This window comes from Thalia democratica, chromosome 5 (assembly GCF_965202585.1).
Source record: "Thalia democratica chromosome 5, ktThaDemo2.hap1.1, whole genome shotgun sequence".
Classification (NCBI taxonomy): domain Eukaryota; kingdom Metazoa; phylum Chordata; class Thaliacea; order Salpida; family Salpidae; genus Thalia; species Thalia democratica.
In genome coordinates, this window is record NC_139169.1 from 59,581,327 (window position 1) to 59,604,343 (window position 23,017).

The following is a 23,017-nucleotide window of genomic DNA, read 5'->3' on the forward strand; positions in this document are numbered from 1 at the left end:
GGCCTAATACTGTAAAGGTTTGCTTACTTAAACTAGATTATTTTTTTGTACAAAAGGTTCTTCGATTTATTCTTTTAGACATATAAAAGTATATCTTTTTATATCTTTTTTCACATAAACTAACTTGGTTTGGAAATTTATGTACTGTAGATAAACTTGTTTTCTTATGTAAAAGTAATGTTTATTTCCTGTACAAACATGCATCCAACCTTTAATCTAAGTAAAGGACATAAAAGTCAATAGTAAATCATGGTGTTAGTATGGTGTAACAGCTTCTACACAGCCATTGTATAAGTTTGTAAAACAGAAAAATGTCAAAGAAATCAGTAGCACAAATTCTTTATATGATCAAAAACAATCAAGTTTTAGTCAAAGGAATAAAAGGTACCTTCTTGCATTCATTTAATGTTATAAATAATTCTATGAGTTTTTTGTAGTTTGTGTTGGTCATAGGTTTTGAAGGGCAACATCAAACTCAGATAGTTTTCAAAATACCATCAGGCCACACATAAGATTTAAATACAAGTTAATATCTTTGTTTATGTTTGTTTTGATGTATAGAAATTAGTTATAACTGAAGATCTATTACTAATAAGTTTTTATTGTGTACATTGAGAGTGACACATTCGTTTATAACAGAGATTTTCAAAACAGTATATTTCATAATCACAATTGATACATATTTGATAAAATTTTTTACTACAATATAACTTTTTAAGTTTTTATTTGTTTTAAACATAAACATTTTTATCTTACTCTTTTGTAAATGTGTATTGACAACTGGGTTTCAACCTTGCTATGTTCAACTCAAAGAGTTGAACTCAAATATTATAGTTTTGTTTGTATTCTAAATACTAAAAAAGATAAAAAGCTGTTTATTATTTTAGATTGTTATCAAAAAAAATAATTTCCAAGGTGTTTGTAGATTTTGTGATATAACATGTTTTTGAATTGCAATTACTGGTAGTATAGTTAATAATTTTAACTTGCTCATGTACTTATGTTCAATTTTTGCCCACAATAGTATGAAAAAAAAAATGATGTAATAAAGTTGTTGCTCTACAGAAAATGTACTTTAAAAAAATTATAATAGACTATTTTGCTTTAATAAAACTGTAACTAAACATTTGCTTTATCTAAAAAGTTTTCAATAATGAAGTAGTAATCATTTGTTTTAAAAGTTCCATAAGAACTAAGTTAAAGAGTATAAATGATTAAATTTGGTTATATTTACAGGGTTGCCAAAAAACCTGGAAAAACCTGGAATTTTTAACATGTTTAGTTGTAAAGTTTCGATTTGACTCAAAAATCTATCATATAAATAAAAAAATATTGTCATCATCAAAATATTTTTTATTAAAAAACATATTTAAAGTAGCTTTACAGTATCCTTTCAATTTTTTATACTATTTAATACAGTTTCTTACCTTAAACTTTACTTTAAACTAAAAATAGACCCAAAAATGTGTACTTTTAAAAAACTGGAAGAAATTTGGAAAACTTGGAAAAAATAAGTGGCAACCCTATTTATTTCTCTTGATTTCTGCAATTTTAACAAAAAATATTGATTGCTGTTGATCAAATTTATAAAACTTTAAAAACTCCTGATTTTTCTTTTGTTTTTCTTTTTTTAACCTTGTGTTAGAGCAATTTTAAATTTTGTATTTAGTTGATTTAATAAGTTAATTTCTTTTTATAATTTGGTAAATTAGTCTTAAATATGTTGTGTTTATAACCTGAAACAATTAGAGTTCTAAACTTATAAACATTACGGAAAAATGGTACATAATTTTATTTAAATTTAATGTATTAAGTTAAATTATAAGGCCTTATCAGTTATATAAATTTAAACTTGAATAGAAACTCAAAGTTTACATATGAAAAAATAGTCTTTTGTCAAACAAATCATTTTTTAGTACGTTTATTTTTATAAGTTTTTCAAACTCTCATGTAATTAGTAGTAAACTTGTTTTTAGTTTATGTCTAAAAGCAGATAAAATTGGTTCTAATTGTCTACTTTAAATGTCTGAGTCTTTAAAAATAAGGTTAAGCCTTTTAAATAAGTTATATAACACTTTTTTTTTTAAGTTATAGTGAGAACTCTGTAATTTATTAAAAATTAGACTGAGAAAATTTCAAAAAAAATACTCAAAAACTGTATAGGATATATTTTTCCCTTTTTAGTTTGTTTCTCCAAAAAGAACCTATCTAAATCTCTAATTTTGATCAGTTGTATCTTAAAAGTTAAAATGATTTTCAAAAATAGTAAATAACAACTGGTGTAGCTAAGTTTTCAAAGTAACAAATAAAATTGATAAAAAAAGAAAGATTTCATACCCCTTCTTTGTCTTTAATTTTTAACTATACATACTAAATAGATGTGTGCTATTTAGATAAGCTCTTTACATTCAAGTAAATTGAGCAATCTTTTTTAGTTAAGATAAATAACTATATAACTCTACATACTATAAATAATTAAATCTTTTTAGTTAATTTTGTAAAACATAATAATTAATATTTTGTTATAATTTTCAGATCCTTTACCATCAGAGTACAGCAAAATAATCAAAAGAAAATTAAGTTACAAGAGAAAAGAAGTAAACAGAGGGCTCTTTGAAAGTGTAATTAAAGATGCAAAATATCTTATAAAAGGTTCACCGTTTGGTGTTTTTGGTAAGTCTGTGAAAAAACTGATGAACAAAGACCTGCAAAATGTTGCTTCCCAATTTGCTAAAATTATTGAGTCTGGTCATCCAGTTGTTAATACTGCAAAGTAAGGCTTTGTTTATTAATGAGTAAAGATTTTTATTTATTTTAAATGTTTGTTTATTTAGTAAAAAGAAAGAAAAATATAATAATATTTTGTTTTTGAAAAAAAGTTATATAAAATTAATTTGTTCAATTGTTAAATTTTTAAAAGAATGGTTTAGAAATAAGTATAATTAAGTTTATTATAATTGTTTTAGTTTAAGCAATAACAAATTAGTAAGTATGGTTTTTGAATAAATAATCTTGTTATTTTTTTTCTATTTTATTTAAGGGTATACAACAAGTTTAATACATTTTTGTTCTTTTAAAATTTTTGAGAAAAGTAAATGTTTTTTATATTTTTGTAGCAATGGTATTACAATTTCATTAGGAAAAATTTCATGGTTTGTCAGTTTAATTGCTTAAAATATAAAATTTATTACATAAATTGAGAATTGTAATTATAATTTTTTTATTTTTATCTAAGTAATCGTTTAGTTTTTGAATTTGGAATATTGGTTATATGTGAAAGTAGTCAAAACAAAGGTTAAAGAATTTTGAAACATATTAAAAAATCATTTTATTACTTAAAAGAAGTAAAAATTGTGAATTTGTTTTAAATTTAAGCAGCGTTTTGTTTTTGTAGCCTTAATTTTAGTGAGGTTAATTTACAAATTAAAATGAGTACTATTTTATTCCAACTATTTATGTACAATCATTAATCAATTTGTTTTTTCCTTTGTTTTTTAGTATATTTTATATAACTTGAATTAAATCAAAGCTTTTCTACTTATTAATTTGAGTCACTGTTAGAAGGGCCATATCTGAAAAAAGTTTAAGTTAAAAGTAATACCAAAAAGTTATATTATTAAGCTATGCCGTTAAAACTAAACTAATTTTCTATGCCATTATAAGCCCGATTGGCCGATGACCAACTAGATTTTGGGGAGACATCAAATAAAAATTCAAAATTGTGCGTAAAAACCCTGTACTTTGTTATTGTAAGACTCGTCTTTTGGTTTCATAAAATTAATTTTTTCAGTTTTATTTCAATCTTAACGTAATTTTCTTAAGTTTTTAAACTAATGTAATTTTTTATTAACTAGTGTTATGTTATTAATATATTTTTTTTCAGAGAAATTGTTAATTTTTATTATTTTTGTTTCCATGTTTTTTTAACCAAATAGGTATATTATTATAAATTTCTAACAATATTGTATCATTTTCTTATTTATAACTGTTTTTATAAATAACAGTTTGATTTATATGTATTTGTTCATATTTTTCTTGCTTCAGTTTTCTTTATTATACCATATAGACTATTATTTAGGTATAACAATGCAGTATTATAACATTTTTTTTGTTGTGTAAAAAAAAAATCTTATACTAGTTCTATTGTGAGTCTAATTGTTGGTTTTATTTATAGTTTCATATTTGAACCTTGTATTTATCTGTAGGTTTGTTGTACAGGGTTGCCACTCTTTGAGCCAAAAAGTCTTCCCTGAGTGACCAAAAATTTCCCTGAGTAACCTTAAATTTCCCTGAGTTTCCCTGAGTATTTTTCAAATCTTTAAAAAAAAAATTTTCTCTTCTAACACAAATTATTAATACCTCATTCTCATTGTTCTTCATTAATAATAAAAGGAAGGTTGTATGTGTATGCTTCTGCATTAAATTTATGAAAAAAACTGTTTTCAAAAATACAATCTTAAAAGGTTTAAACCAATTAAAAATTAAAAACTAAATTTTTGCACAACTTTGTGTAAACTTGTTAGTTAACTTTCTACATAAAAGAATAAAGTTTAATTTGTTTGACATTTTAATTGACAAAATTTAATTATACTATAATAATAATTTCACATGAAGAACTTACTTAAATGCATACATAATAACTTCATTATGACTTGTATGTCTTTCCTAGCAACTGTTCTGAATGCAGTAAATAAAACTTAAAAGCTTAACATTATTGTAAAAAAAACCTGCAAAAAGAAAGTTTAAAGAAATAGCTAAAGAAATATCTCATATCAAAGTACAACTTAATACCTAACAACTGATACAAAATAATCTAAAATTAAAATTTTTTTTATGTCTTTTAGATGTTCATACACAATCTATTTTAAATAACTGAAAACATAATTTTGATTTTAAAACAATTTCACATGACCTAATAAAAAAATCTTAATACAGTTTTTTTAAGTATGCAATTTCTAAATCAATAGTTTTAATTTTATTTTCAAGTTTATTTGCGTTGTCCTTAGCAGCTATTCCTCTTGCTAATAATTCTTTCATTGCTTCTAAATCAGACTGTTGGCATCTGCAGTATATTTGTCATAGTCTTCATTCAAACATTTGAGTTGCTTTGTAAGTTTACTTTTTTGTTCTCCTAACTTGCTCAAAGCATCACCTTTATTTGGAACATTTTTAGCAAAGCGCTGTTGCTCAAGATATGCCAAATATTGGGCCCTAGAATATTTTACAAATTTTAACAATTCAGAACTTAGTTCAACTGTGCTTGGTTCTAGACTGTTTGCATATAGATGATCTTTGATCATTCTTCCGGACCTTATTGTCATCTCTCCCATATTAGTTGATATTATTTCCTTATTTAAGCTAAAGCCCCGTTCAACACTTGCCTGGCCATTGTTAAGCACAAAAACAGCCTTAAGGACTCTTGTTAAATCTTTATACTTGCTTGGGATATCGAGTGTGTCAAAATAAAAGGTGTCTAAACTGTGACTTTTTTCAAGAAAATTTTCAAGAAGTATTTGAGTGTTATAAGAACTTAACAAATCAATGTATTGATTAATGCTGTCATCACCCTCTTTTGCTTTTAGTATCTTCATGCTGACAAGTTGTTGGACCAACCTTGTAAAGTTTCTGACACAACGGTCTTTACCCATTCCAATTATACATGCCGGATTTAAAACAGCAGCCCTTCTTAAAAACTTCAAACCAACAGTCATTCTTGTTTTAATTTTTTTTATTATAGCAAATATATAAAGTTTACATTCATTGTGAAATGATTTGAACAAAATGTTAGAAACTTTACCTTGATTTAGCAAATCTTGAATTAAAGTAGAAGCAGCACATCCTAACTCTACATCTTTATTGTGAAAACTTTTATTTTGAAAATGCTCATTATTTAGTTCAAGTAGCTTTTTTCCATTTGAATGGGCTTCCATGAAAGAAGTAGTAAAAACAATATTCATTAACTTGTATACTAACTTCTTCTGTATATCATCATACATGAAATGAATGCTTGGGCTGTTTTCCTGATACCTTGTTAAATATAGAACCAAAATTGAGGCAACAAAGCTAAAAAAATTCTTTCAATAAATAAAAAATTCTACAATGTTAATATTAAGAATATTGAAGAACTAGCCGCAAGGCTAAAAAAATTCTAAATAACCACTTAAATAATAAAAATTACTACTTTTGAACAAAATATTGAAACTGGATTAACTAAACCTCATTCTAGATCTAGAAAAAAATTTCCCTGAGATTTTCAAAAACTTCCCTGAAATTTAGAGAAAAAATCAAAACTTCCCTGAGTTTCCCTGAGTTAAAAGAAAAATGCCAAAATTCCCTGAGTTTCCCTGAGATTCCCTGAGTTTCCCTGAGATTTTCTACAGTTTGAAAATTCCCTGAGATTCCCTGATTTCCCTGAGTGTGTGGCAACCCTGGTTGTAAACTAAGTATTTGTATATTTTTTTTTCTTAAATTAAGTCAAGCTTTAAAAGAAAATATTCAAATAAATACAATAAAATAAGATAAATGTTTCTAAAAAAACCATATCCAACACAAGTGTTTAAAAAAAAAAGTTCAAATAACCTTTGTAAATAGTTGTATACTTTCTTATGTTACCATACCTTGTCCATCATTTTTTTACAGAAAATAAGATTGATCTATAGCTCGAAGCTGACACTGTGTACTATTAATTGCTTTTAATAAAAAATATTTAAAAATAAGACATATAGCCAGTTTAGTGAAAAGTTTCACAGAAAAACATAAGAAAAAATAGTTTTTCGTTGGCAATTTTCTTGGAATTTTACAAGTTTTATTAATTTTTATTTTTTAATTAATCTAGAATTTTCAGAAATTGATCCTTGCATTATTAAAAAATGTTTTGTAACAACTTTTAAAATAAACATTTCATGACCGATTAAAATAACATTATTTTTCTTGTATTATAACAAATATTTTTGCTGAAAACTAACAGATTCCTACAATACAATTTTACACTATTAAGCTAAATTTGAGAACCCTTACTTAAAAACTGTTCAAATATATATTTTTATGAAATGTTAATTTTTTTTTAAATTTATTCTTTCTGTAGAGAACATATTGAACTCTTTGAATTTGTACCCTTATATCTCAAAAACTTTTTTTTATTAATTGTAAGCAAAAACTGTTAACTAAAATTAAAACCATTTGTAGGCTGTAAAAAAAGTACTTTGTCCCCTATAGTATTGTTAACAAAATAGTATTGTTATAGTCTATAGCAGTGCTTCTGAACCTTTTTCTAGTGGCGGAACCCTTTTCCAAAGTTCAACTTTTCCGCGGAACTCCTAATTTAATTTTACACAAAATATTTAATATAATATTTCCTGCAAAAAACGAAAGAATTTCAGTGAAAAAACGAATTTTTTAGCAAAACTATACCATTGTTAGAAATCATACCAATTGTAATAGTATTAAGTCAGGTCAAACTCAAAGTGCGCCTGAGGCAATAGGTATTTTATGATTCTATAATAAATAAACTAAAACAAACATGACTAATCGCAACGTCATAAAAATCTTTCCTTGCATTATAAAATCAAAATGAGAGCTACAAACAATAACGAAATGAGCATGAACCTAATCGAATTCACAGATTACTGTAATAAACGGGTAAGATGCCTAACGAAAAATAAATAAAAAACATTTAGTGCGAAACTTGAATTTGTCTGTTAGCAACAAGCATGTCAATGCGCGGCTGGATTTTGGATAGACTGAGACGGAGACAGGCAGATAAGGTTGGAGTCAGCATACAGTTCCTTTGCTTTGTTTTAATGTTTGTTACATGCAAAAAGCCGGACTCGGAAAGATAAGTGGTGTCGAATAGTAAAAGAAATTTCACTGCACCCTTTGCTAAGATGGGGTACTCTGAAATTGCACATATCCAAAAATCTAAAAGCTCCTTCCCTTTAAAACTCAATTTTAAATTGCTATCTTCAGATAGTTGCAGCAACTCGTTTTCTGTAACTGTAGGAAGATTCACTTCTTCTGAAGCAATATCACACATAAAAGGATTTAAAATCCATAAATTTCCGATGCGAACATCTTCAGGAAAATAATGTTGAAACTTTATAGGCAAAAGATCAAGGTGGTTGTATATTTCGTCAGAGAAGTTGAATTCTATGGATTTTTCATGGGCCTCATCAAACCGGTGAAACATCACAAATTTACCATTGCTAACCTTTTTCTTCTAAAATTTAATTCTATTTTTAAACGCCTCAATCTTGTATGTCATGACAAAAATGGAATTTTGCTTCCCTTGCATGCTTAAGTTCAAAGAGTTAAATTTTTCAAAAATAACGGTGAGATAAGCTATCCTGGCCGAAAAAACATCATCTTCAAACAATTTGCGCAACTACGACACCTATTAATAATGAATACCCATTAAAAGTCCTACCGCTAGATACACACTAAGAAGATCAATGAATGCTATAATTATATATGTTTTCCATTTTATGTGTTCCATTTTTTTTTGAAGTTTTATGATTTATGTTTTTTTCTTATACTTTATTTCTTTTTTAAAATTAAAAAGGCTTCGCGGAACCCTTGAGAGGCGTCGCGGAACCCTAGGGTTCCGCGGAACCCTATTTCAGAAGCACTGGTCTATAGTATTGTTAACAAAAGAAAGTAAGAATGTCATAAGGACCATATTTCTTATAAAATATACTAAAAATTTCTACAATGCTGGTTTTTTCAGCAAAAGAAAATATTATTTCTAAAACAAAGTTAGATTTACCTGGTTTAATTTAATTTATACTGATGCTTACTTTATTTTATAACTAAATCTGTATGTATAAATTTTTTAAAGAATTTGTTTATTTTTATTTGTCAAACAAAAACTTGTAAAATGTTTGTATATAGTGTTTTACATAGTGTAAATACATAGTTTTTTACATAGTGTTTATATAGTGTAAATTATCGTACATATTTCTATTTTTAGTTGTTAACATTTGAATATTAAATTATACATTAGTAGAAGTTTAGTTTATTTATTAAAAATCTTAATTATTTTAGGAATGTACTGAAAAATGCGGACTCATCCAGTATAAGAAAACAAGTTGTGTTATCTTTATCTGACATACTAAATGAAACATCTAAAGAAACTATTGTGGATGACATAAATAACAAGTTAGTCTCTAGTTTGAACTAAGATTGTTTTGAAGAGTTTTTGTTTATTTAGAATAAAATCTAGTCATTTTTTTTATCTATAAAAGAATATGGTGAATCTCAAAAATTTGACTTATTAGGTATTTTGAATTTAACAATTCATTGTTTAAAAGCTTTTGGATAAATTTATATTGAAGTTAAGTACAATCCCATAAAAAATACACAACATTTTTAGTCTGTGCTTAATTTAATAATGTTGGTCATACTAGTGTTGGTGGTATACTATATCCAGTATTTGTGCTAAGATTATTTAGTATGAAGTTTATGAAGTCACCCATTTTAAGTTTTCTATAGAACGCTTCTATCTAATATTTTAACTGTTAAATCTTAAACAGTTTCAATTTTAAAACAAACCCGACAGAAACAGTTCTCTGGCCGAACTCACAGAACTGTTGCACGTGGCTTTCCTTGTACAGAGGGGACTCATAAACATGCTGCAGTTGAACGTGCAGCCGAGCTTGCTCCCTGATTTCGAACTCGGCAACAAACTGTCGGTTCTCGGCGGCGACTACTTGCTGGCCAAAGTCACAGTGATGCTTTCTCAGCTGGAAAACTCCATTGTAAGCTGATTTAGTCACAATATAATATTTATACCAGTGTAAAAAAGTTTTCATTTGGTATTTATGAAACTTGAAATATTTTTTTTAAATTATTATTTTTTTTTTAATGTAGAAACTTGTAGCCTTTAAATTTAAAATAACCTTAACCATTAAGACGTGTTTTTGAAACAGAATCAACTGTTTTATTTATAAATGATAAGGTTATTTACTTAAAATTATTTAATTAAAAATTTATTAAGTTATTTATTTTAAATAGTTAGTATAGACTATATAGTTACTTAGCCATTAAGACGTGTTTTTAAAACAGAATCAACTGTTTTATTTAAAAATGTTAAAACTATATAGTCTGTACTAACTATTTTAAATTTGTTTTATTTAATTTGATAGATTTTCCATCAATAATTTCTATACAACTATTTAATAACATGGTTTGATAAAATTATGTTTCTTAGAATGTTTTTAAGGCTTTTAGGTTTGTTTTGGTTCAAAAGTATGTTTTAATGATTTAATTTTTTTTATATGATTGTCAAGTTCAACAATAAACTTTTATTATTTTCAAAGGTGTTAGGGCTGATGGCGGGTGCAGTAAGGGACATGTCGCACGGAGTGTTCACACTTCCCGAGCAGAGAGAACACCTGGATGAGCACCTCATCAGCAACATACCCGCTTCAGTAGAAGACTGGGCTCACCAGAACTCACTGGCGTACGGCAGCCTGCTGGCTAATGTTAGTTTTTACTTGTGTGTTAATGTATGTGTTTTAATATGTGTGTGTAATTTATATGTAAAAAAAAAACGTTTATTTATTTTGTTTTTGTAGAGTTTTTATTTTTCTGCATTATGTCAGCTTTTAAGTACATAAAGGGGTAAGACGTATATAGTTTGTGTTTTTATATATGTGTTAATCATATGATAGAAGAAAAATTTTCAGTAACTATTTTTGTAGCGTTTTAATTTTTTTCTTTTTAAATGCTGTTTTTAGGACTTCAGGGAACTATTTAAAAAATAAAAATTGATATTTAGATGAAAGCTTAAAGTATAAACTACGAGATATTTTTTATAGTATAAAAAATATCAAATAACTTTTGAGATACAGTAAGCTCTCGCATCTTCATGTACTCTTTACGTTACGCACTTTCATTTAGTTACGCATTTTAAAATTCTTAAAAATTCAAAAAGTACAAATTTTAATATTGCACAAATTAGATTTAATGTATATTTTCAATTTGAAATATGTTTTTAAATGCTAATTCACCTCTCTATATCTTCAGACTTTGTAAACTTATGTTCCTTGACTAATTAATGAACATTTAGTTATACCTAATTCCTACTCAAAAATCAATTAATGTATCTTTAATACAATGCAAGACAAGTTTATCCTTATGTGGGCAAAGGTCAAACTAAAAAAGTTGTAGCAACATAAACAATTTTTATGCATTTTTCTTATATGTTATATATTTTTGTTCAAAAGAAGAAATCCATTACAGCACCAAATGCATATTTTTGTTAAAGGCTATAGATAAAAATTTTAATATAAACATCACACCATTTCTTATTGTAAACTAATACTTAAATATAAATTGAATTTGCAAAGTAGAATAGAATATAAATGTTAAGTATAAAATAAGTCACATATAAATAAAGATAAAGTCTACTTATTATAAAAATTAGTAAAATTTTTCTATAAGTATTATTATTTTATATTTAATTTAGATCCTTTTTTTTATCATATGTATAGTTTTATCTTTTGTTTTCATATTTATAAATAAAGTAAAAAAAAATGTTAAAAGTTGGAAAGTCCCCAGGCTGATTTTAACTAAAAGCAATATCAAAAAACAGCCATTATAGTAACTATATGTGGTACACCTCGTATCTTTACGATCTCTCGTGTATCTATGCATCTTTTCTGTGGACACATTGTCCGTAAATAAGCGAGAGGTTACTGTACAGTAATTTGTGTAATAAAGTTTCTGATACGTGCCTATTAGAGTGCATATGTTGCCTCGACCTTGGAATTTCGCAAGTTTTTTTTTTGTAGGTGGGAAATCACATAAATATACAGTAAAAAAAAAAAAGCTTCTTAGCTATAAGTCTGTTAGAGCTAAACACTTTTGAAAATTTTGCTTTATTATGGTATATAAAGGCAAAAAATGACTATTTCACTAAAAATCTATATTTTTCTACGTTTTTTGAGATAATTACCTCAAACTTTTAGGAAATGTTTCTTGTCTTATTTAGAAATTCTGTAGTAACAAATTATAAAAAAAAAAACATAAAAAAATTATTGAAAAAAAAAACTTATTTTTTTTTCCTCTTTATTGCATTAAATTTTTAATTTTTAATTTTTTTTAAGTTTTGTTACTACAGAATTTTCAAATTATGGCAAGGAAGACTTCCTTAAAGTTTGAGGTAATTATTTCAAAAAACGTAGCAGAAGATAGATTTTTAGTGAAATAGTCTTTTTTTAGTAATTTAAACATCAGACTTTATTTTATAATTTTTAATGAATAAATGAACACTCAAATTTATTTTTTGTCTTTTTAAATTACCGATATAAAGCAAAATTTTCAAAAGTGTTTAGCTATAACAAGCTTATAGCTAGGAAGCTATTTTTTTTGTGCTGTCTATTTATGTGATTCACCACCTACAAAAAATTAACTTAACGATTTTCCAAAATTTAAATATTTCAGGGGCAACAGATGTACCCTAGTACCTATGGATGATGAATTTTTCTTGGTCAATATTTAGAAAAAATTAAAATTCTCTAAAATTCAATCTTTTTTTTTTTGATGTAAAGACTTCGAATTTTTTAGGAAATCATCTTTGCAATATTAAAAAAATAACGTAAAATTTTTTCAAATTATAAAATTCGACTATTTACCGAAAATTAAGATATATTTATTGCTTTATTTGTTTTTAAAATAAGTATTAGAAAAATACCCTTTTAGCATATTTTTCAAAATATTATAAGGATTGTATTAAAAATTTCGAAATTATTACTCAAAAGTTATAGGAAGAGATGATAACATGACAATTCAAATTCGGACAACTTTAATTCCAACAATTCAAATTCTTAAAAAATATATTATTTAAAACAATATATCTCAAAAATTAATGTAAATTTGAAAACAATAAAAAATGCGTATGTAGATCTTATTTTAATCTACAAGCTACTTTTTTTTGCAAAATCTAAAGTTTTTTCAATATATATTTTAAAATTACTGAAAATAAATATGTTGTTTAGTTTATTTAAGCCATAACTCAAAAAATATTTAATACTTTGCATAAAGAAAAAAAAAACTGCTTTTAGATATTAATGGGACCTACATATGTATTTTTTAATATTTGACAAATATACATTACTTTTTTAGTTGCGACCCTTTAATTTTTTTAAAGAATTTGAATTGTCCGAATTTGAATAGTCGTGCACCCGGAAGAGATAGGGGTTTAGTGAAATAGTCTTATTTTTTTCTTTTCAATATAAACTAATCAAACTTATAAACTTTGACCGCTTATACTTCAAAAGTTACTTAAAACTAGAAATTGGTTAGAAAATAAGTGGTAGCTTAGTTATTGTTTATAAAGACGAAGACTAAAAATTAGTATTTTAACCACATGTTTTACTTCAAAAACAAGTATAATTTATATCTAAGTAACTTTCATCCTTATATTTTTTTTGTGCCACTATAAACAAACTTTTAGAAATGTCAATTATTACTTTTAATACTTACAGGCTTGCAGATCAGGTGCTGTACTCCACAACCAAGATGAAGAGTATGGAGAAGTTTGCTCGAAATTCGGCCACCATCTTACACTTGCTCAAGAGGTATGAAGTATTTATTTGTTAACTTTATAAATTTTGTCACTGAAAGCTTTACTGAAAGTATATGTAAGACAACCTCGTTTTATAAATTACAAAGCAAAAAATGAAAGTATAGTTTTATTAGAGATCATTTTTATGAGTTTAACTAAACAATATAAACTTATGATATCTTTAATACCGTATGCAAAATGTATTGTTGTTTTTCAGGTACATGAACTTTTCATTTAAAGAAATTATGATTTTTGACATATGTTCAATAAAGTTTAAATGAAATAAAGTAATCTTCTACACAGTTTAAATTCACTTTTTTTTTCTTTTAGAACACATATCAAACTGTATTTCAGTTAACACACCACAGTTTAACTCTATTAATCTGCAATAAAATTTACATTTATCTAAGCAAGTCTAGATAAATCAAGTTTTTTTGAACTTAAAAAAAACTAGATTTTACTCAATCCTATAATAATTGATTATTTTTATCGTTTAAACTTTTTTGTTGTGAACTATAGTTTAGTATGTTATCTTTTCAATATTTCAAGCTAAAGTATCTATTATTTGTTATTTCAGCTACCACTAGCTATATCTCTTGTTTTTAAAAAATATTAATTTTTTTAGAATGAGTTTTCTCAACTCTAAACTAAATAAATCAATTGAGTTTTTCAAATAGTTACACCAGCTGACTTTTTTGAGTTTATTCGTATCAAATAGTCACTGAGAGCTTTACTACTTTCATGTAATATTTTAAGCAGCACATTTTACATTAGCCGTGTTTATGACAACCTCGTTTTATAAATTACAAAGCAAAACTAAAGTTACTGTTTTAATATAAATAATTTTTATATGTTTAAGTAAACAATATAAACTTATGATATCTTTAAGACGGTATGCAAGATTTATTATTGTTTTATAAGTTTGTATAGATAATTTCTTCATTCAAAAGTTCAAGCTAGTAAATGGTTATTTGAGTGTGAAACATCAGTAAATTATTGTTAAAAACTTCAGTAATCAAACGTTTTTTGGTATAAAAGTCAGCCTTTTGAAGTCAGTAGTTTAAATTTGTGTATGGTATATTTTATGTAAAGTTTTTCTTACTTATAGTACAGTGCTTATTCACTTATCGGGACACGTCGGGCAAGATTTTTCTGTAAACGTGTCCGGATAACTACAAAAAATCATTTTTTTCATACAATGATATAACTGCTGCATATAATGCAATGCATAATAAAAGTGTTATGGTAAAAACAAATACATAGTAATTGTAAGTATTATATAATAAAATGATAAATAATAAAAGCTAAACTTAAGGTTAATTAATTAATTTTTTTTATGGTAGATAAACTTTAGACTTACTAACCCTCTGCAACTATATACATTTTTTATGAGTCAAGTTAGTAAAGTTCATCATTTGTAATTCCACCTGCCCTGACTATTAGTTTAGAAAAATATTAATTTTGTTTAAGATAAAATATAAATTAAATTTATCTTTAAAAACAAAAAATAATGTAAACATATCTCTTTTAATGAAATGAAAGACATTTTTTTAAACTAAAAAAACAGACAGAAAAAAAACAAGAAACTTTGACTAAGTTAAAGTCAATTTAACGGAAACATATCACTCCTAACAAACTAGTTTTTATTGAAAGTTTTCCTAAATTTAGCAATAATAGACGTTTGTTTCATAGATTTTCCACGTTTTTCAGCAGAAAACTCAAGGAATTTAAAACGTTGCGAAACTTTTTGAACAAGTTTTTTGTGTTTACTATTGAAATTGTTATGAATTTTCTTCTGACCGAAACTGTCCGGATAAGTGAGCGTCCGGATGAGTGAAGTCCGGATAAGTGAATAAGCACTGTACTTAAAATCATATAGTTTTATTCAAAAAAAGTATTTCTTGGTTTTGAACTTAGTATCTAATATACAGTATTCAAAATATTTTTAAAATAGAGTTGTGAATACAGCAAGTTATCTTAGTACTATACTGAATTACATATGAATATCATATAATGAATATAATTAGATAACTTACTGATATTATTATAGTCACAGGGTTGCCACTTTATCTGGAAAAACCTGGAATTTGAAAATCTAGGCAAAAAAAAAAACCTGGAAAAACCTGGAATTTAGGAAATTCACTAAAACAACCTGAAAAAACCTATTTAAAACAGTTTCTTACCTTAAACTTAACTTAAAACTAAAAATTGACCCAAAAATGTGTACTTTTAAAAACCTGGATGAAATTTGGAAAATATGGAAAAAAAATTGAAAAAAGGAGTAGCAACCCTGTAGTTAGTTTTATAACTGAAAGTTGTCTAATTTAATTTTAGTGATTCAAGTTACAGCGTCTCCTTTTAATTAAAGTGATTGTAATATCATATTTATAATTTAATATTCTATATATTGTTACTAACATTAAGGTATAATGATCTTACTACCATTTTATTAATTTTATTGGAATTCGTTCTAAACACAGTGTTTTTAAAATATTTTATATGCGTTTAAATTTTCGTTTACTTGTGAAATTATACAAAATCTAACATTACTTAAAACATTGTGAGGTCTTTGACAACTAAATTATCAAAATTTTTATCTCTGATTGCATTTAAATTTTTTAGGCGCGTTTGGACATCAACCGGATACTGAAGGACAAAAACTCGCAACTCGACATTTCATCCACTGAGTTTTTCTCCGATTTGTGCTCACTGCCGTCCGCGGTCGCCTCCGAACAACAGGAAGACAACCAGTGGATCAAAAAGTTCCTTGTCAGGGAAAAATCATTTGAAAAAAGACCGACGTTTTCTCTGAGTCGAGAACAAGTTAGTTATGGAGTCATAACTAGTCTGTTTTAGTTTATTTAGTAATTTTAGTGAAGTTTTATTTAGTTGGGGGAAATAACTAGTAAAGAGCCATTTTGAAATTTTAGGCTGTTAAGTAGTAAGTGATAACTAGTAAGGTATACAAGTAACTTATCTAGATATTCTGAGGTTTGCCTGCCGATCCCTGAGTAGTGAGGAAAATGTTTTTTTAATTTTTGCTATGGGGTGATTGTGATATAAATGTCTTCTTTAAGGCAACATTAATTAATACTTTGATATTTGTTTCTATTTTTGTGTAAATTAAACGTCAATATTCAGTAAAACTTAATAATATTTAGTACTAAAATTAAGATAATTAATAACAGTTCCGGTCTACACTGTACAATAACAGCATGGTAAATGAAAATTGTGAAAAAGTATGCAGGGAACACGTTGATTTGGCCATGGATGCCTTGCGTAAGTTCCCCGACAGCAACAACAGAAAGAAACTTGAAAATATCACAATTTCCTGCCTGCATTAGACTATTTTATGGGCCGTCTATACGTACAAAAGCTATTTGTTTTAGAAAGCTAAATTTGAGAGTTTGGTATGGTACATTGGACTTCTGATTAATTAAATGAAAACATTGATTGTATTTTTTGTTTTTAGTTTTTAAGTTTGTTGCTAGATATTTGTTTTACCTTTAAGTTAAATAATTTAAGTTAATTGTTATTTTTTTTAATTTGTCCATCTTTTAAGTATTTGATATCAAAAACGTTATTAACTTTACAATGCAATAGAAAGTTTTAACTATGATGCTGTTTTGAGTTTCAATGATACTTAGGCAAGTTTTTTGTGTGTTTTGCAACAGAATTTTAAAATAAATTTAAATGGCGTTGAACAAAAGCGCGTTGAGGTGCGGTGCACTTCTCATCAAAATGAGCGAAACAAGCAGGAGCGCTCGTTATAATGTCTGCAAGCGGTTCAACTCTCAACAGTCGGTTGACGAGTCCACGGCTTTCTCTAAATTTGCTGAAGGGTGAGTGATGGCTTGCTTTTTTGTTTTACTTGGATTAAAATTTGTTGCTTGTCTGTAAATATCTAAATACATTAACTGTTCTGTTTTTTTTATGGCAGTTTGTACCATATTTTTGAGTTGTTTAGAATCAAGTTAACCTGGGTAATGGCAAACTTTTTGGTTACAAGTTTTTTAAGTGTAATTTTATTTAAAACAAATATTTATATAACTAATTATTTAATTTCATGACATATAAACTCTCAGTATTGTTTTATATGACTCAAGTGTTTGAATTTTACAGTCAAAACTGTAAAAAATAGTTCTTATTTAAAATATCTTTTTCAGAATATTCTTTTAGTATATAAAATGAATCTGGTTTATCCTAATGACTTAGCATTATATATTTTTAAACTTGACTTATCTGTTTTTTATTTTTATATAACCAACCTTTTTAAATAACTAAACTAAATGAGATAATTTTTTAAATCAAACTTAGTCTAACAGTTAAAGATGAATTTTATAAAATCTAAAAAATCTTAACATTTGAACCCTTTATTTAAATTATATGACAACTCTTAACAATTTTATTGTCTTTAAAATCTACCATACTACCAAGTGAGCGAATTCAGTAGTGTTTTTGAATCCAATTGATACCACATTGTAGTTGGTGGAATGTGAATGGTGAGATGGGAGCACTTCACAGTTTGAACGAGCTACGAGTTCCCTTCATCAGAGACTGTCTGCTGTATCAGGGTCATGGAAGTGCGAAAACTAGGAAACCATTGGAAAACGTTTCGGTTTGTTTCAATGTTGATGAATCACTTTTTTTTTACAAAGTTTTAACATCATTTATAAAAGTATATTCTCCTATATAACATTTTAATAGCCTTAAGCTTAGTTTGAATATTGTAAACTAAAACTTCTGCAAAATTTGTCAGTATATTGTTATAGTTTTACTTAGAAAGCTACCCTTCGCTTAGTTTTTATCTTTTTTAAGTATTAATATTTTAAACTTACACCTGTAATTATCTATTATTTTAAGTAAATGTGCAGATACTAGATGTGGGTTGTGGAGTTGGAGTCTTGTCCGAACCACTGGCAAGACTCGGTGCAAATGTGGTTGGTATCGACACGAGCAATGAGTGCCTTGAAATCGCTCAGAAACACAGGTATTTATTAGTTGAATTGTTACAAATATTTGAACTTAATTTATTTTAGTTCTATATTTTGACTAACTGTATTATACCGTCAAAGTGTGCTAAATTTGGGAAATATTACAAAGTATTGTAAAAAAGAATTTAAAAATTTTGAAAAATTAACTCTGATGATAATTTGTGGGTTTGTCATAAAGTAAAGTTTTTTATATATTTTTTTAAAGTTGAACTCCTATTTAGTTTTCTCATCATCTCATATTTAGTTTTGTTTACATTTCGGTTGACTATTAGTTGATAAATATATTTTGGAAATAACAAATATTCTTGCAGAGACAGTTCAGTGGATAACTTCGAAGATACTTTGCAGTACGTGGAGTGTCCGGTGGAAGATCTCGTCTCGATCGGATCCCTCAGTTTCGACTGCGTTGTGGCATCTGAAGTCATCGAGCACATACCAGATCCTAAACTGTTCCTCAAAAATTGCTGCAATCTAATTAAAGTTGGTAGTTTATGTTTGAATAGTATATTGAGAAGTGTGTAACTGTTTTTAAGTAAGAAAAATGGGTATTTTACTTTTTTTAGGGTGAAATATTTGTATAAGTCGATACTTTTGTACAGTTAATCATTTTTACACAAACATTTTATTGTTTTAACCTTAGCTATAGCTTGCTATGTTCGAAGTTTTCATTTTTCTATATCCTTTTAACCTTAAACTTCAGTCTTAGATAAATGACCTAAACTTATATATTTCAACATTAATCCAGTAGCTGTAAAATATCAACCTTAATCCAGTGTATCTGTAAACTTTCAACACTTTATCCGTTATACATAACCATAGCATTAATTACTTAACTGTTTCATTGCTTTAAATTTTTATTTTAATTCTCTATAAAAACATAAATCATTTTTCTTATGCACCTTACAACAACCAAAAAAAGAATTGAATTCTGGTTTTAGAAACAAACTATAATAAAAGTCTGTACAAAAGTATTACCCTTATTCTTTTAATAATAAAAGTTCTATGTTAAAAAGTAAGTTTGATGTTGTTTTTAAATAAGGTAAAGTATTAAGTAAATTTATTCTATGATAATAGTTTCTCTATACTAAAAACGTTTTTTATTATTATTTTATTTTTTTTAATTAACCTTACGTAAACTTTTACAAAATATCACTAATTTTTAGTTAGAAAAAAACACATTTGATTTACATTAAGTATAACTTCGTATTGAAAATATTATAAATAATTCAACTTATACTTTAGCTATCACTTTACAGCCTGGAGGTTCGCTTATCGTGTCCACGATAAACAGGAACATGATTTCCTACTTTCTAGCGGTGCTCATGGCTGAAAACGTGTTCAAAGCAGCTCCAAAGGGAACTCATCAGTACGATAAGTTTGTGAAACCCGAAGAAGTTGCAAGTTGGGCGCAAGAAGGTTTGTTTATTTTGTGGAGGTTTACAAAAAAATTTTTTTAGAGATTTAAATTTATGTTATTATATATTTTTATGAATTTATTAGCTCCTTCAACAACACTATTCTATGCTTCACAACTCACGGTTTATGTACTTTATTACTTTTTATACTACCAATAGTTCTAAGCGTCTTATATAAACAGCTTTTTCACTTAGTTTCAATACATTCTTGATTAATTTTATTGTTTTTTATAATCATGCGTTTTTAACTGATAAAACAATTTAATGTACTTTTACAATAATTCTGCTTGTATGTACGGACAGAAAATTGTTACGTTAGCAAGATACACGGTATGACGTATCTCCCGCCACTAGACAAATGGATTTGGATTGACAACACTCAAGTCAACTACATCTTACACGCCATTAAAGACACCAGTAATGACAATAGTATTGACACCAGTAATACTGAGGAGTAAAATATTGTTTGTTATAACTTAGTTTTAAGTTGGTATTTACAATTTTATATCTTTAAAGCTGTTTTTGTTACTATTGATTTGAAACAAAGAAAGAGTTATATTTATGTTGTTAAGTTTATATTTGTGTTATTCGGGCTTGGTACATTTTTGATGTTTTAACAATATATTTTAAGAATTATGTAAGTTTTGGTTTTTGTGGTTTTCGTTTTTTATAAAATTTAATCCTTTAAGTTACTTTTAAAAAGAATATTTTTGTTCAACTTTTACTAAAGTTAGAAAATCAAAATAATTGTTTTCAAACAAACCTGAATTTTGTTATTGTTAATATTTGAAACTAAATAGTTTTAATTTTAATAAAGTTAAATTATTTATTAAATAAGCCACACGTAAAGCTGTACACAAAAACATTATCATAAAAATTTATTATAATTATTCCTAAATAAAAAGCAAACTTTTAATAAAATTTTGACTTAAAAATTGTATTACATATTATTTTGTCCAATAAGCACACATTTTTTTAATACACGAGTCCTAAGACTTACTTTTTTTTTGATTAGGTAATTTATGTTTTAAAAATTTGTATATGTTTACCTTTTTTTAATTTTTGTTTTGCTTGTTTCTTTTTGTTACATTAAAGCTAATAGTCAAAATGTTTAAGAAGATTAATTTTTGCCCATAAGTTTTTATATGCATATTTAACACATATTGTATTGATAAGGTTAAATACAAAATGCTAAGTGATTCTAATTAGCATTAGATTTTATACAATGAAGTATAATACAGTTTATTATAAAGTAAGTTTCTTTAATAGAATTAAATTTTAAATTATATCTGGAAAAACAATATTTAAAGCATTAGGTTTTTGATCATAATCAATTAAATAATCAATTTAAATTAAGATACAATTAAAATATTTCGTAGGAAACTAAAACAACTTTTCAAAATATGTTATCATTTTAAATTCTTTTATGTTTTTTACTCAAGTATTTCACAATTCTATATAGAATACACTGCAAAATCATTATAAATTAGCTTTATTTTTTATTTTACTCAACAATTTTACAAGATTAATAATAGTTTTGCTGAAGCAAAGTGAGTTAAAAGCATAAAATATTAATTGTTTTTTTCGTATATGCACAATAGGTTATCTTTACTAATCTTGAAAACAACAGTAAGTTGTTGAGAAAATGAGAATATGCAAATAGCACTTTAAGCAAAGCTTAAATCTCATGGAAATTATTACAACTGTTATATCAGGGTTGCCACAAAACTTGGAATTTGAGAAATTTTGAAAAAAAAACCTAAAAGTTTAAACAATTTTTACATGTTAAGTACTAAGATTTTAATTAGAAATTCTTTTTTGTCATCATCATTTTTATTTATCTATTAAAAAACACATTTAAAGCAGCAGTTCAATGTTATTATACTACTTAAAATGGGTGGGTATCACTTTTGCACGAGCGGACACTTTTGCAGGGCGACTCTTATGCTCGAGCGTCACTTTTGCACGAGGAGACACATTTACACTACGTCACTTTTGTACGAATGGAAATTTTGCACGGCGACACTTTTGCACTGAATGAATTTTTTTTTCAATTACTCCTACCCCTAACGTCGCTAATTTTTTTTTATAATATACTAAATTTTCCTGTATTTTTTTGATTAATAGCTTTTATGAGGTTTTTTTCTATCACTGTTACCTCTAACCTTTACCCTCGGTCGGTAACTTTTCTTTTCTTTATTTTTAGTTAATTTTTTTTTTGTGTAGTTTTTTATTTTTTTGTAAATATACCTTTTTACTATCACTGGTACCACTTACCCTCGGTTGGTAATTTTTATTTTTTACTATCGACTATTTATTATTTTTTTATTGTTGTTTTTCTACAAATTTTGTTTCAATTTTTATACTTTTTACTCACGTTTAAAAGTGGCGCTCGTGCAAAGGAGTCGCCGTGCAAAAAGGTCCCCTCGTGCAAAAGTGACGCCGTGCAAAAAAGTCCCCTCGCGCAAAAGTGACCCGTTCCCACTTAAAACAACTTTTAAACTTAACTTAAAACTAAACATAAACCCAAAAGCGTGTACTTTTTAAAACCTAGAAGATTGAAAGCTCTGTTATATCTAATAACTTTTTGTATCATTGAATAACTGCTAATTACTTTAAGAATATAAGCCGTAGAGTAATTTAAATGTATTAAGGTTCTAAATTTCTCTTAGCTTTTAAATAATAAAAGCCACAACTTTTTTACTATCATAAACAAAATATACTCGGGCGTTGGTAATTTTTAATGTTTTTATCATAAAATTTTTGAATTGTGTAAATTTTAATTTATATGATTCTTGTTTCTGTAAAACTTAATCAGTTGAGCTACTTAAAAATTGAATATTAACTATGAGTACATAGTAATTATTTTGATAATGAAATTCTTTAAAATAAGCATTTTTAAAGTTCCGTTGAAACTTGCAAAGCTTAGAGTTGATTTTACTCTTTTAGAAACACTTAATATTTAACTCTAAAAGATTTATTATAGACTTTGATTTACAAAATTTTTGGAAATATATTAATGTTTTGAGTATGTTTAGATGATC

At 26.3% G+C, this 23,017-nt stretch overlaps 2 protein-coding genes across 2 annotated transcripts; both read left to right on the forward strand.

Annotated features, from left to right (window-relative positions):
- The first annotated feature begins 254 nt into the window (after positions 1 to 254).
- Positions 255 to 16,912, forward strand: LOC145835447 (all trans-polyprenyl-diphosphate synthase PDSS2-like). Its single transcript, XM_082943041.1, has 8 exons — positions 255 to 384; positions 2,536 to 2,773; positions 9,040 to 9,153; positions 9,554 to 9,752; positions 10,314 to 10,478; positions 13,485 to 13,577; positions 16,187 to 16,387; positions 16,753 to 16,912. Exons 1-8 carry the CDS (start codon positions 312 to 314, stop codon positions 16,906 to 16,908), a joined length of 1,239 nt encoding a protein of 412 aa, XP_082799167.1. The 5' UTR covers positions 255 to 311; the 3' UTR covers positions 16,909 to 16,912.
- A 323-nt stretch (positions 16,913 to 17,235) lies between these two features.
- Positions 17,236 to 20,936, forward strand: LOC145835449 (ubiquinone biosynthesis O-methyltransferase-like). The gene is made up of 6 exons (XM_082943042.1): positions 17,236 to 17,406; positions 18,050 to 18,182; positions 18,439 to 18,554; positions 18,870 to 19,038; positions 19,815 to 19,974; positions 20,277 to 20,936. Exons 1-6 carry the CDS (start codon positions 17,258 to 17,260, stop codon positions 20,429 to 20,431), a joined length of 882 nt encoding a protein of 293 aa, XP_082799168.1. The 5' UTR covers positions 17,236 to 17,257; the 3' UTR covers positions 20,432 to 20,936.
- The last annotated feature ends 2,081 nt before the right edge of the window (positions 20,937 to 23,017 follow it).

What these genes read in the sequence shown, in the direction of transcription:
- LOC145835447 (XM_082943041.1), top strand. Translation starts at nt 312, where the DNA reads ATGTCAAAGAAATCAGTAGCACAAATTCTTTATATGATCAAAAACAAT. An exon ending in TTTAGTCAAAGGAATAAAAG is followed by an intron (nt 385 to 2,535) that starts GTACCTTCTTGC and finishes TATAATTTTCAG; the next exon opens with ATCCTTTACCATCAGAGTAC. An exon ending in ATCTTACACTTGCTCAAGAG is followed by an intron (nt 13,578 to 16,186) that starts GTATGAAGTATT and finishes TAAATTTTTTAG; the next exon opens with GCGCGTTTGGACATCAACCG.
- LOC145835449 (XM_082943042.1), top strand. Translation starts at nt 17,258, where the DNA reads ATGGCGTTGAACAAAAGCGCGTTGAGGTGCGGTGCACTTCTCATCAAA. An exon ending in AACCATTGGAAAACGTTTCG is followed by an intron (nt 18,183 to 18,438) that starts GTTTGTTTCAAT and finishes GTAAATGTGCAG; the next exon opens with ATACTAGATGTGGGTTGTGG. An exon ending in ATTGCTGCAATCTAATTAAA is followed by an intron (nt 19,039 to 19,814) that starts GTTGGTAGTTTA and finishes ATCACTTTACAG; the next exon opens with CCTGGAGGTTCGCTTATCGT.